The sequence below is a fragment of the Trichomycterus rosablanca genome, unplaced genomic scaffold (assembly GCF_030014385.1).
Source record: "Trichomycterus rosablanca isolate fTriRos1 unplaced genomic scaffold, fTriRos1.hap1 scaffold_233, whole genome shotgun sequence".
Classification (NCBI taxonomy): domain Eukaryota; kingdom Metazoa; phylum Chordata; class Actinopteri; order Siluriformes; family Trichomycteridae; genus Trichomycterus; species Trichomycterus rosablanca.
In genome coordinates, this window is record NW_026947061.1 from 44,747 (window position 1) to 56,774 (window position 12,028).

General features: G+C 33.5%; 2 protein-coding genes across 2 annotated transcripts; both read left to right on the forward strand.

Moving 5' to 3' along the window:
• The first annotated feature begins 1,621 nt into the window (after positions 1 to 1,621).
• Positions 1,622 to 6,367, forward strand: LOC134307017 (tripartite motif-containing protein 16-like). The gene is made up of 5 exons (XM_062990412.1): positions 1,622 to 2,200; positions 2,318 to 2,413; positions 2,912 to 3,010; positions 5,632 to 5,683; positions 5,811 to 6,367. The coding sequence occupies exons 1-5, from the start codon at positions 1,622 to 1,624 to the stop codon at positions 6,350 to 6,352; spliced, it is 1,368 nt and encodes a 455-aa protein (XP_062846482.1). The 3' UTR covers positions 6,353 to 6,367.
• A 2,915-nt stretch (positions 6,368 to 9,282) lies between these two features.
• Positions 9,283 to 11,764, forward strand: LOC134307018 (zinc finger protein 135-like; the record flags this gene model as incomplete). Its single annotated transcript, XM_062990413.1, has 2 exons — positions 9,283 to 9,338; positions 11,382 to 11,764. Coding segments are annotated over exons 1-2 (429 nt in total), but the record flags the coding sequence as incomplete, so codon positions are not given.
• Between the last annotated feature and the right edge of the window lie 264 nt (positions 11,765 to 12,028).

The following is a 12,028-nucleotide window of genomic DNA, read 5'->3' on the forward strand; positions in this document are numbered from 1 at the left end:
CACACAATGCAGTGAATGGTAACTCTGAAAAAACCTTCAAGGATCACTGTTGGAGGTTTACAAAAACAATGCATCATTTTAATGGACTTTGCTAGAGCTACCTGACTGTATTCTGTGAGTTTTTCCTAAAATTAATTTACTACAATAAAGTTTTTTGAAGTAAATTGAGGTAAATATACGTGCTTATTGTACATTTGATTACTGCAACATGTTCCCAAAAAGTTGGGACATGGGTATGTCTTATAACATAATTCTGTAATGATGTGGGAACAGAGGACACCAACTATAGTGATTGTGAACGTGGATTTTCTCCTCTATTATTAAACACCACTGGTTTATGGATGATCTGGTTTAGTTTATTGGTTTTGTGTGTATAAGAGATGAATATTTTATTGATGGGGGTAATTACATTGTGTAAATGATTGTGAGTGTTATTACATCCTAAATTCTGATGCTGTTGGCATGTCTTTGTAAAACAGCTTATGATTGAACCCTCATCCTCACATTCTGTAAGATGCTGGGTGGATGTACACAGTGTGTGTGTGTGGGGGGGGGGGGGGGGGGGGGGGGGGGGTTGTACTGTTGTACCGAGGTTGTGGTTACTGTGTTTTATGATCATGCTTGATGGTTTTTGTTTGTTTCCTTTTTCTTACAGCATCAACAGTTTTACTTAATATATAAATACTGAAGCAATGAGGAGTTCCAGTGGTTACTACGAGATCTAATCATCCTTTACTACACACGGTTATTAAGACTGAACAACATTTTGCAAAACTCGATTGTCTTTCTAAACCAGCCTAAACCAAACCATCAGGAATTTGTTGTTAGACTGCTCCCCCTTTTCCAGCTCCTATGTCATTATTTATTATTACCTGTTATTTATTATTTACAAATTATTTATTAGTTTTCAAAACAACATCACAACAGCAAGAACAAGGTGTTTTGTAAGGTGTTGCAGGCAGCATTGATGACTTTTCTGGTACATGGTTAAGGAAAGGTTGAATCCAGATGATTTGTTGTGATGTTTTTGTACCAAATGCAGGTGAAAGAGGATCAGCAGCAGCAGCTGAGCAGTGCGTGTGGTTCTCGGTGTGTTTTGAAGAATATCAGCTGATTCTTTCATTCTTACTACAGTAAAATACTTATTTTGTTCAACAAAAAACATGATGCTGAGGTAATGACAAAACTTGCAACAAAGGTGAAGTTACAAAAGTTTAAAGAGTTGAATTTTGGAAAGTAACATGTTGAAATATGTGATGCATGTAACATGAGAGCACGTTGGGGGTGTCAACGTAAGTGCTAGTTTAGAATTAGTGCACTTAAGGTATGCTCCCAAGTTATATTGGGACGGTACCCGTCTTGTGAGTGTTATGTAATGTACATAAATATAACCTGTTCTGTTAGAGTGCGGATCTGTTCAGTGTCTGTGTTTGTAGTTTTGTTGATAATTTAAGTTGATGAACGCAGGTGAGTTTATACATTTCCACACTTCTGTACATTAATGTATAAAGTAACTTTATGAACTTTTTTTGAACATGACGCTCACAAACTAAACCAAGAAGTTTGAGCTGCCATAAATAACTTGCTGTGTTTTTTGGTGTTTCTGTTTACATGTAGAAAAATGGCTGAGTCCAAAATGTTAGTAACTCAGGACGAGTTCAGCTGTTCAGTCTGTCTGGAAACACTGAAGGATCCTGTAACTATTCTATGTGGACACAGTTTCTGTATGGTGTGTATTAATAACTGCTGGGATCAGGAGGATGATAAAGAAACATACAGCTGTCCACAGTGTAGACAAACCTTCACTCCAAGACCTGTTGTGAGGAAAAACATTATTCTGGTAAAAGTTGTAGAGGACCTGAGGAAGAAAGAATCCCAGGGTTCCCTTCCTTCTGGACCTGATGATGTGGATTGTGATTTCTGTACAGAGAGAAAATCCAAAGCAGTAAAATCCTGTCTGGTGTGTTTGGCCTCTTTCTGTGAAACTCACTTTCAGCCTCATTATCAAATTCCTGCTTATAGGAATCACAAGCTGGTTAAAGCCTCCAGGCAACTCCAGGACCAGATATGCTCTCAGCATAATAAACTGCTGGAGGTTTACTGTCATACTGATCAGCAGTGTATCTGCATGATGTGTACCATGGATGATCATAAAGGACATGATACAATATCAGCTGCAGCAGAAAAAACTGAGAAACAGGTAAAAATATTATACAGCTCTCTTTAACAAGTAACAACTCATTAGCATTTACACTGACGTTGTTTATGTGGTGCTCGTACACAATAGAAGTAAATTCTGAATTGTTATTCTGTGTAGAAGCAGCTGCTGGAGATTCAGAGAAAATTCCAGGAGAAAATCCAGAACAGAGAGAGGGAACTTTGTGAGCTGATAAACGCTGTGGAGTCTTACAAGGTAAGTTGTATAAACAAAAAAGCTCTCAGGATCAGTCCGACTCTCCTCCCTTAAACCAATCTCCATTAAAAATGACATATTTTACAGGTAACTTTGCAAGTGATGGAACATTTTTGTTCATTAATTCAAAATAAAAATGTAATTTCGCCTGGTTAGTTGGTGATTGATGCTGTACAACAATTCTGAGGTTGTGCTAATAATTATGATGGTGATAAAATCAGATTAGGACTTTGACTGGGCCACCCAAAAAGATTGATTGTTGCTTTGGATCAAGATGCTTAAACATAAATGACTGTATAAGATTTCTGCTAAAGACTTGAGAATGTGGACATGATGATGATGGTAACATTTTCAAGGGTATGAAAAATCAAGCCATTTAGCACCATCACCAAGCTATAAGTGATGAAAGTCTTAGTCTGGCCAGTAGCTACATATGAATGTGAAGGATGGACAAATATCTGAGTGAGAATCACTTCCTCTTTCTGACTTTTCTAACAGTGTTCTGCACAGACAGCAGTGAAGAACATTGAGAGGATCTGTACTGAACTAATCAATTCAATTAACAGAAGATGCTCTGAGCTAAAAGATCTGATCAGAGATCGAGAGACAGCAGAAGTAAGTCGAGCTGAAAAAGTCCTGAAGCAGGTGGAGCAGCAGATTGTAGAGCTAAAGAGGAAAGATGCTGAACTGGAGCAGCTTTCACACACAGAGGATCCCGTCCATTTCCTCCAGGTAACAGCACTAAAAATAATTATAGTATTGCTGCACCAGTCCAAGTAATAAATTACAGAGGTACCTTGTAAATTGTCTTCCCCTAAACTCGAAATCTTTGAAACTTCATGCCTTTTGTTGAGAAATTTGTTCCCTTAAACCTTAATGTTGGGGAGAGTCGAAAATGCAACAGAAACCACTTCACAAGCAAAGCATCCTCTGCTGTTCTTCCAGAAGTCTCCTTTTTATAGGCGTTTCTCTTTGGTGGTTGCTTTTGCGCATCTTCGTGCATCTTCCACATATCTGTAACATAGGGAAAATCCCCCTACACAAAACACATTATGACCTAGGGCTGGGCGATATGGATAAAAAATTATATCTCGATATTTTTTTCTGAATGGCGATATACGATATATATCTCGATATTTTTTTATCCCATAAGGTAATAACAAAAAGACACTTCTGAGACAAAGCTACATGTTCCAATTTTTTTACAGGCACTTTTATTAATATTCATGCTGGGGAAGCTTCACACAAGAATTATTTTTCCTTAAAAAAAAAAAAAGAGCTATTCTAAGAAAAAAAAAAGTTGTTTTCTAAGGCATCTCCTGTCGTCTAATGTGAATTACAAATATATTGTCTGGCCCTTTAAGAATGTTAAGTGTACTATAGGGCGCAGGGAGCGAGTGTGTAGGGAAGATGTCGGAATGACGGTTTCCGGCTGAGCTTGTGTGACATTAAAAGTAAAACCCCGTTAAAGTAAACCCCTCGTTAACCCCCCACCCCCCATGTTTGGACTTTATACATTATTTTATGTATATGTCGCCACAACATTAACATTTACATTAATATTTTCTTTTACTGTATAGAACTCAGTTCTGTAATACAGGCAGAACTAATCGTTCATGTTACTGTGTAACTATTACAACATTTAATGCATTTTAATCAGCGTTCTTCTTCATGCACTTTATTATTATTTAACAGCTTTATTTGTTGTTTAATTGCTGTTTGCTCCTTGTTTACTGCAGAGTTAGTTCATGCAATTTAATAATGTTTGGTTGTTTATTGGCCGACAACAAGAAATAATATAATAGAAGATAAATAAATGACGTGTCGGACGTCGGGCAATCGTCCAGTATAAACTAACACAACCACGTACAACATCCAGTACAGAAATCACTCCCCATAATAATTGTTTTTACAGATAGAGCAAATATATGCACATCACATACACAATTCACACGTCAGAACAACAGGAGACCCACCGCTACGTTATTATTACTTTCTCAACACTTAATGTGAAGTAAATACGTGCATGTCAGCGCGTGCATGCTCTTGTGTTGGTTTTTAAAACAAATAACGACTCGTTTTCTTGTTTTTTAACTTTGGGATTTGAAGTGAAAACGAATGAAGGTACACGGAGCTGGAACCTTTTGTCTGGACTTGTTTTCGGCGTTCTCTACAGAATACATTATTCTGCTGCTCATCTGACACTTTGAATTCGAACCATCTCCAAATAATTCCAAAAAGAGCCATTATTTTTCTTTTTAGTAAGCAGCTCCTCCTCGATAGCTTCTGTCACGTCTTTATCCGTCTCCATGCTATCGCTGCCTGCAGGAATTACTGGTGAAGCGGTGGGGAGGGGTGAGTTGTGTTCAGTGAGGGAGAGGGGCGGGGCAGGTGAACATGTGCAGAGACAAACTGGGAGAAGAGAAAGACGAACTGTCTGATCTAACTGGAACGCAACATCTATATCGATATACGCGATATTGTCTTATCTTATATCGCGTATGAAAATATATAGATATTTTATAAAATCTCGATATATCGCCCAGCCCTATTATGACCCATAAAGTCGTAACACTCGGGGTTCTGAGAAATTGTGAGAATCAGAATCAGCTTTTCTGAGAGATCATTAAATACTGTTAATGTTATTAGGTGAAACTTCACTCTGTGCTTCATGTCTGTCGTCCATCATTTGTGATTCATCATCATCTTGTTTCTCTGTGAACATTATTTGTCTGGATGTAGAATTTTCAGTCTCTCTCGGCTCCTGCTGGATCTGCAGAATACGCCGCCATCACAATCAGCCCTTTCCTCTCATTTGATGATGTTACAAAGTCTGTATCTCAGCTGAGAGAGAAAGTAGAGGAATTCTGGAAAGAGCAGTGTGAGACGATACCAGATGAAGTTCAAGCCCTCAGTGTTCCATTGTCTCCAAAATGCTTCGGTACTAAAACATCCAACAAAACAATCAAATCCACCAACATGAACATTTTACATCTAACATCATCATTCATTTACTCATTAACCCAGTACTGCTCGTGGTCACAGTGAATTTAGGGTTAAATGAAATACACTCACACAGTTACTCAGACTTAAGGTCACTTTAGACAAACACTGGAAGAACATGCCAAACTTCTTACTGGCTGTACCTGCGACAGTTTCTGGTGTAAATATTTACTGTGATTAGTGATTGTACTGTTACTCTTTCTGCAGTGAAGAAAGTCCGGATTACTTCACCTCCTAAACCTGAAATCAGAGAAGATTTTATACAATGTAAGTTTCTCACAAGGACACACACACACACACACACACACTGTACACACACACACACACACACACTGTACACACACACTCTCTCTCTCTTCTATGTTAATTGATTAATTTTGTGTTTTCTATCCAGATTTTTGTCGGTTCACACTGGATCCTAACACAGTAAATAAAATCCTCCGTCTGTCTAAGGAGAACAAAGTGATGACCTGCAGTAGAACATTACAGTCGTATCCTGATCATCCAGATAGATTTGATGTTTACCCCCAGGTTCTGTGTAGAGAGCGTGTGAGTGGACGCTGTTACTGGGAGGTTGAGTGGAGTGGGGATTATGCAGTTTATATTGCAGTGTCATATAAAAGCATCAGCAGGAAGGGAGATGGTTATGAGTGTGTGTTTGGAGGTAATGATCAGTCCTGGAGTTTGTACTGTTCTCCATCCAGATTTTCATTCTGGCACAATAAGAAAAAGACTGAAATTCCCATAATGCAGAGTTCCTCTAGAATAGGAGTGTATGTGGATTATGAAGCAGGAACTCTGTCCTTCTACAGCGTCTCTGATACAATGAAGCTCATCCACAGAGTTCAGACCATGTTCACTCAGATCCTCTACCCTGGGTTTAGAGTTGATAATAAATCAAAAGTGAAACTGTCAGATTTAACAAATGAAATGTAAAATTTACATGAAAGTGTAACATTAAATTGTTTGAGTGATTTTAAAATCTGTAAGACAGTGACACATTTATGGAGATTTTCTTTTTCAATTTATTAACCACCATTTATTCGGTGCTGTGAAAAAGTATTTACCCCCTTTCCCGATTTCTTCTTGTACATTTCAAAAGGGTAAATATGATACTTCTTTCTTCCCATGTCTATTATAAGACACTTGAGATTTTTGTTTACATGAACAATGTCTGAAATTTTACGAGCTTGATTTGTTTGTAATATGTGTTAAGATGATGAATGAACCTAAACACTCGCTTTTAATTGTTAATTACTTATTTATTTATTTATAAAATAAAAATAAAAGTAAGAGAGAGTTAAAGGTTCTGCTGTATAAAGTGTTTTGTGTGGTTTTGTAGGCAGCAGTGAGAGACTTTTCTGGTACATGGTTAAGAAAAGGTTAAATACAGATTATTTGTTGTTGTTGTTTTTGTACTAAATGCAATAAGCTTTTATCCACACACACCCACCTTCACTCCAAACCTCCTGTTACACACTGACCCAGCGGCTTTTTCTTCATCAAAGCTACACAATGACACAAAGATCAGCTCATACTTTCATTCTTACTACAGTAAAACACATTCAACTGACTTTTAAAGTGAAGTTCAAAATGTTGTACAGTCATCTTCGCCATCTAGTGCTGCTAGAAATAAATTACAGCTTGTTGCTTGGGTTCAGATTTGTGACTTTATTATTATTTTATTTTTATAATTATTAATTGTTACTTTATGTTTGTTGTAATAAAAATAAACTCTTCATGTTTTAAGTGTAAAAGCATAAACAGCACCATCTATAAAGATGAATCCTCTTGTGCTTATAGACTAGTTGGTTTGTAGTGTTATTTTTAATCTTCTACTGGTGTGAATGTGTGAGTTGGAAAACAAAACATGACATTAGAGAAACTGCTTGGAAGAACGTCTAGGACTGACTGTAGTCCTCTCTAAAGCTACCTGAGCAGTGTTGGGGTAGTTACTCAAAAAAGTAATCCATTACTCATTACTCATTACTTAACTACAATTGTAATGGGATTACTTTACTCATTACATCCTGGAAAATATAATCTCGTTCCTCATTACTTTACTTTCACGTTACATTCTAAACCCAAACAAATACTGTATACTGGAATCACATCTACAAACAAATTCCATTTATTTACTTTATTTATTTAGTTTCAGAAAAATCCTCTCTTGTGCAGAGATGTGCCTGTGTTTGTTTCTGCTTTAAAACATACACGCCATGAACCAATCAGATTTAACATCATTAAACGAGTTTATTCCTTAATTATTTGTTCTTATACTAGAAGAGCGACTCGGTTCTTTTAGTTCATTTCAAAGAGTCGTTCAATAGAATCGGTTCGTTCGGGAACGACTCATCCCTCATCACAGTAACTGTAATGTCATTACAAATATGTAACTGTAACGCGTTACATGACTTCGTTACAGATAAAAAGTAATCACGTGACTGTACCGCGTTCCCCCCAACACTGTAGCTGAGAGATACAGGGCTAATGGAGATGTTTTACTGCTAAGCTGCTGTTCAACTCCAGTCCAGTTGGTGACGCTGGTGCGTCTTAAGTTGTTCTGCCAACCGCCATTAAACATCATAAGAACAAGAAGCTGCTGTGTTTGTACTGTAGAGCCTCATCTGTAAGTAAAATATGTATTTAATTATAACCCTTATATTTAATTATAACCACATTCTAATTAATAATAAAACTAGAGTTCATAATAAAACATCACTGTGAGGATTTGAGGAGCTTTAACTCCAGTTTTATTTAAACACACAAACTATTAGCTGCTCCGCTAACTGTTAGCGTCACACATGATTCAGTACTGATGAACCGATTCATTGAACCGATGAATCAGTCGATTGTAACGGATTCAGAGTTTATTCATTATTAAATGTAACATTTTGATATAAACGCGTCACATTTTCAGCTTTGTTTACAGTGTTTAATGTTTTATAGAAACAGCGAGTTCTTGTAGCTTTGTTTACAGGTTGTTTTACAGGTTTATAGTAAAAGTTAAAAGTATTAGTACAGCACTGTTATTGGGAGTGGATGAGAAACTAGATGTAAAGAACATCAGACTTCATCATTTCACTTTGGACCACAAAACCACTTCCACCAAACTCAAAGGGTTGTTTCCCAGTCAGGGATTAAGGCTTATAGTCCAGGACTACATGTTGCTTTAAATAGAGAATCTCCATTCAAAATGCTGTGTAGTCTAGGACTAGGCTTAATCCCTGTCTGTGAAACCAACCCAAAATGTTCTATTAGAAGTCTTTTCTGTCTGATGCTGCTCAGTCCCACAATAGTTTCAACATTTTCACTCTGTTTACAGCCTCACAGCATTTAAAATAAACAGTTAAAACAGTCTGAAAGAATTTTCCTGGATTTCTCTTTAATAGGGAATAAAGTACATTTGTCTATCTGTCCGTCTGTCTGTCAGATCTTTTAATAATGCAGTCAGCAGAAGAGGGACACGTCACCCCCATAGATCTACAAAATGAAGGATTCCAAGAGAAACTAATAAAGAAGGAGGAGGAAGAAGATGGAAGTTACTTCTGTAAGTAAATGTGGAGCAATTTGCCATGTTAGTACAGTACAGTGTGGTTAGTATAGTAGAAATAATAAGAGAATGTGGATAGTGGGATTAGAACCTGTACTGTACCGTACTGTCCTGTGTAGAAGTGCTGATACACTCCAGTCTGGATTAAATCTAAGTAGTATTTATTTGTGGTAACTAAACCCACAACCTTCAGTTTCCTCCAGTTGTTGAGTTTCTTCTTCACATATTGATGAATTTCAGGTGAAGGATCTTTAATCCCTGTGGAACACCTCACCTCTGAGGAACACCTCACCCCAGAGGACCAACAGTGTGGAGGTTTCCAGATGAAGCCTGTGAAGAAGGAAGAACCTGAAGATAAAGATGAACTCAGTAAGATATTTTTTATCTTGAGTAAAATAAGATTTGGATTGAATAGAATCAGAGGAACCTGGGATGAAGCATCATACAGTGAAAGCTTGTATTGTGCTCATGCAGATCAGTGTGAGCAGGAAATGATGAATGCAGGATGAATCACGTTACAGGATTTTAGCATCAGATCTCAGTTTAACAATTACTAACAGTATTTATTATTTATAATGTTATAAATGTATTTGATTATTTATAATGTTATAAATGTATTTATTATTTATAATGTTATAAATGTATTTAATTTTTTATAATGTTATAAATGTATTTGATTATTTATAATGTTGTAAATGTATTTGATTATTTATAATGTTATAAATGTATTTGATTATTTATAATGTTATAAATGTATTTAATTATTTATAATGTTATAAATGTATTTGATTATTTATAATGTTATAAATGTATTTGATTATTTATAATGTTATAAATGTATTTGATTATTTATAATGTTATAAATGTATATTATTATTTATAATGTTATAAATGTATTTGATTATTTATAATGTTATAAATGTATTTGATTATTTATAATGTTATAAATGTATTTGATTATTTATAATGTTATAAATGTATTTGATTATTTATAATGTTATAAATGTATTTGATTATTTATAATGTTATAAATGTATATGATTATTTATAATGTTATAAATGTATTTGATTATTTATAATGTTATAAATGTATTTGATTATTTATAATGTTATAAATGTATTTGATTATTTATAATGTTATAAATGTATTTATTATTTATAATGTTATAAATGTATTTGATTATAATGTTATAAATGTATTTGATTATTTATAATGTTATAAATGTATTTATTATTTATAATGTTATAAATGTATTTGATTATTCATAATGTTATAAATGTATTTATTATTCATAATGTTATAAATGTATTTGATTATTTATAATGTTATAAATGTATTTGATTATTTATAATGTTATAAATGTATTTGATTATTTATAATGTTATAAATGTATTTGATTATTTATAATGTTATAAATGTATTTAATATTTATAATGTTATAAATGTATTTGATTATAATGTTATAAATGTATTTGATTATTTATAATGTTATAAATGTATTTATTATTTATAATGTTATAAATGTATTTGATTATTCATAATGTTATAAATGTATTTATTATTCATAATGTTATGAATGTATTTGATTATTTATAATGTTATAAATGTATTTGGGTATTTATAATGTTATAAATGTATTTGATTATTTATAATGTTATAAATGTATTTGATTATTTATAATGTTATAAATGTATTTATTATTTATAATGTTATAAATGTATTTGATTATTTATAATGTTATAAATGTATTTATTATTTATAATGTTATAAATGTATTTGATTATTTATAATGTTATAAATGTATTTGATTATGTATAATGTTATAAATGTTTTTGATTATTTATAATGTTATAAATGTATTTGATTATTTATAATGTTATAAATGTATTTGATTATTTATAATGTTATAAATGTATTTGATTATTTATAATGTTATAAATGTATTTGATTATTTATAATGTTATAAATGTATTTGATTATTTATAATGTTATAAATGTATATGATTATTTATAATGTTATAAATGTATTTGATTATTTATGATGTTATAAATGTATTTGATTATTTATAATGTTATAAATGTATTTGATTATTTATAATGTTATAAATGTATATGATTATTTATAATGTTATAAATGTTTTTGATTATTTATAATGTTATAAATGTATTTGATTATTTATAATGTTATAAATGTATTTGATTATTTATAATGTTATAAATGTATTTGGTTATTTATAATATTATAAATGTATTTGGTTATTTATAATATTATAAATGTATTTGATTATTTATAATGTTATAAATGTATTTATTATTTATAATGTTATAAATGTATTTGATTATTTATAATGTTATAAATGTATTTGATTATTTATAATGTTATAAATGTATTTGATTATTTTCTGCTTCAGAACTGAACAAGGATTTCTGCTGCTCCTCGTGTCCACGTTCCTCTACAACCCAAAATCAGCTCCACAATCACATCAAGAGCTGCAACCATGATAAATATGAGACTCTGGTGAAGATTAAGACTGAACATGAGGATCTGACGCCCACCAGAAGCTCCAGGAATCAGCAAACGTCTTCTGGTACTGTCAGCATTAACACCTCTCTCAGTCCCTCACAGGAAGAAGGAAAGGTCTGCTCACAGTGTGGGAAGAGCTTCAAGTTCCAGTGTGATCTCAAAATACACCAGCGCATTCACACAGGAGAGAAACCGTATCAGTGCTCACAGTGTGGGAAGAGTTTTAGTCATCAGAGTGTTCTCAGAAGGCACCAGCACATTCACACTGGAGTAAAGCCGTATCAGTGCTTACAGTGTGAGAAGAGTTTCAATACAAAGAGTGATCTCAAAATACACCAGCGCATTCACACTGGAGAGAAACCATATCAGTGCTCACAGTGTGGGAGGAGTTTTTATACACAGTCTAGTCTCAAAATACACCAGCGCATTCACACTGAAGTAAAACCTTATCAGTGCTCACAGTGTGAGAAGAGTTTTAACACACAGGAATCTCTCAAAAAACACCAGCGCATTCACACTGGAGAGAAATCGTAT